The 3,101-nt window shown below is 45.2% G+C and overlaps 1 protein-coding gene across 1 annotated transcript; it reads right to left on the reverse strand.

The window, feature by feature from the left end:
- Nucleotides 1-332: 332 nt before the first annotated feature.
- LOC101999600 (methionine aminopeptidase 1) lies at nucleotides 333-2,800 on the reverse strand. Its single transcript, XM_005351431.2, has one exon. The coding sequence runs from the start codon at nucleotides 2,796-2,798 to the stop codon at nucleotides 1,638-1,640; it is 1,161 nt and encodes a 386-aa protein (XP_005351488.1). The 5' UTR covers nucleotides 2,799-2,800; the 3' UTR covers nucleotides 333-1,637.
- Nucleotides 2,801-3,101: the final 301 nt, after the last annotated feature.

A 3,101-nucleotide genomic window follows, 5' to 3' on the forward strand; every position in this document is an offset into this window, starting at 1 on the left:
GTGTCCTAGCTAGAGGTCTGAGGCAGGTTGATCATCGGTAGCTCTCCTTGTGTAAGCATCAGAACAAGTCTGCCCCATGACCCCTAGCAGCTGTCATTCTGGGCTGGACAGCAGCATAAAGTCAGGGCAGTTTAAGCTCAAGGAAAAGAGGTAATTGCTCTCCCATGGTGATCCTTGCACGCTCAAAGTGAGACGTGAACACTGATTATACCTGCTATACCCCATCAGCTGGGAACTTTTATTGGCATATAGTATATATGTGCATGTGTGTTTAAGGCTGACAGTGCTGAGTACAGCCATTTCAGTTTTGGTTTTGTTAGTATAGCCTTTTTTTTTTTTTTGGATAATCATTCAAACTTTTAATCTCCCTTTACATATTATATTAACATTCATATTACAAAGCATTCCATTCACAAATATTACAGTTTGATTAAAAACTTTAAACACACACACACACACACACCCAGAAGTCTACACCAGATTCAATCACTTTACTAAATCATTAAAGTCATGAAAACATTATCATTCTCTTAAAGCAATCAGGTCTGAGGCACTCTGGAAAAGATGATGTCTTAAAGTATGTGTCACTGGTATCAAATTATATTACAATAAAGTCATGAGATAGCCAGGAATCAAGGATACTCTCATGACAGCTTTATGATCTGGTATGTCTCCATCTAGAGTGAGGTACATTGCGACACAGGACAGCAGCATGCATGCCCATGGGCACTTAGAGTCCTTTCTCACTGCTGCCAGTTACTAAATGCTAAACTCTCAGTCACCACGACTCTGCGGACACCTGGAGACATTGGAATTCTTCCCCCATCATCTGCCTGCCACGGGACAACTGTCACTCTTCTCTGAGTACTTTGGAGGGAAACCTCAGCAAAAAAGAGTTCTGAAGAAAAGGGATTTGTGACCTCTCACTGGCCAGATGGGTCTGAGACAGCGGTGTACTGTGAAATGACGCTGCAGCGCAGCTATTTCCCCACACCAGACCTTACACTCTGACAACCTCCCAAGTGAGCCTTCCCATGCACTCACTGAGTCCACACTGCAGGAAGTCTTTCCTACACGCATACAACAGTAAATAATTAGCATGAGGGTGAGCGGAGTCCAATTCCCACCCAGGAATTAACCACTAACAAATTATGGATCCACTTATGACAGCAGATATCCTGTCAAGGTAGAATCAACCCAGACCAAAGGTCAGTGTTCAATAATTTCGTATATGGAATTTAAAATGTATGCATATATATTTCCATATATACCAATATATAATTAAAAATCTGGAGCAATGTGTTGCTAGTTTCACGATTTCTCATCTCCAACACTCTCCTGGAAAGCAGCTTGTCTGTGGCAGTGATAAAGCAATGGGAAGCACATCAGGGTCAAAGACAGAGTACAGAGAACTGAGGGGTGAGGCTAGGGACCGAAGGAAGTAAGCAATGTTTCCTTTATTCTTCTCAGCTCTTTCAGACCCCCAAAAAGCTCTGAGGACACACACCAAATGCTGCAGTCCCTCCTCAGCCACAGTCAAAACAAACCGAGGGATTTCTAAAAGGCTCTTCATTTCTGTACTTTCAATAAAAAACACAGTACAAGATGGTGTTCAGACATTAGGCATCTTGGGAGGATTAAAACTGGGACATGAAATGAGGCCGAGAGCTATCAAGTCTCCGGGTAAGAATTTCACAGCCAGTGTCCGTGACCAGCAGAGTGTGCTCAAACTGGGCGGATCGCTTCCCATCCCTCGTCACTGCAGTCCAGCCATCTGGCCAGGTTTCATCCTGCCATCCACCTTCACAAATCATTGGCTCAATTGTAGACACGTGGCCAGACTTCATCACACCAACTGCCTTATTTTTGGCATAATGTGGCACATTGGGGGCTGTATGGAAAAGTTTGTGGATTCCATGCCCACAATAGCTTCGAACAACTGAAAATCCATTTGCTTGGGCATGTTTCTGAATGATATTTCCCAGCTCTCTGTATTGAACACCAGGCTTCACTGCATCAATGGCTTGCATCAGGCATTCATATGTAGTCTGGACAAGCTTCCGTGTTCCTTCATCCACATCTCCAACAAAAAAGGTCTCATTTAGATCCCCGTGATAACCATTTCGGTAAAGAGTGATGTCCACATTAACAATATCACCTTCTTGCAAAGGCCGTCTGTCTGGAATCCCATGGCAGATGACTTCATTCACTGAGGTACAACAAGACTTTGGGAAATTATAGTAATTCAGGGGAGAAGGATAGCAATTTCTTGCAATGCATGCTAAGTGTACAGCGTGATCAATTTCTTCAGTAGTTACACCTGCTTTAATCATCCCAGCAGCAATATCCACGACTTCTCTAGCAAGCCTACAAACAAGTCGCATCCCTTCTATATCTTCAGCTGAGAGTAATTTGATTTGAAAAGTACCTTTGAGAGCTTGTTCAGATTCAGACATTCCTAAGGGATGGTCAGCGTAGTCTGGCCTCTGAATGTAACTGGGCACTGGCCTCGTTGGCATCAGTGGGTAATGTGGTCTGAGTTTACCAGTGTACCGGTAGCCTGCCCATGGATCAGTGTTCACATCTCCTTCTACGGTCCAGGAACACACTTCCCGTTTTGCCTTTTTGTCTTTTGCTTTCTTATGTAGTAACTTGTGAGTAGCCCAACTTCCTTTAAAGCATTCCTGCGAGCAGAAGTACGAGCCCTGGATGCCCAGCTTGATGCAGGTGGGACACTGGAGCTTGGCCTTGCTGCTGCAGCCGTCCGTCTCGCAGACCCGCGTCTCCACCGCCGCCATGCTGCCTGCCTGCCGGAGGAGGAGGAGGAGGAGGGAGGCTGTTAGTATAGCCTTTTATTTCTCTTTTATTGATGTTTACCCTGAAGTGTGAGGGCTTGGCGTATGGTGTGGTGTTGCCCCCAGTGGATAATGGTAGAGGTGTCCGGATATCCTGCAGAGTAAGCAGAGGGTCAGAAGCAGCAGTGAGCAGAACCCCATTATTGTGTGTGTAGCCCGGTCTTCTAGGATGGGCCTACTGTGTGCATGAAGTGTTCCCTCCTGAAGGACCATTTGCTGAACTGAAAGTCAATGGGGATGCAGAAG

This window comes from Microtus ochrogaster, chromosome 8 (genome assembly GCF_000317375.1).
Source record: "Microtus ochrogaster isolate Prairie Vole_2 chromosome 8, MicOch1.0, whole genome shotgun sequence".
Taxonomy (NCBI): Eukaryota; Metazoa; Chordata; class Mammalia; order Rodentia; family Cricetidae; genus Microtus; species Microtus ochrogaster.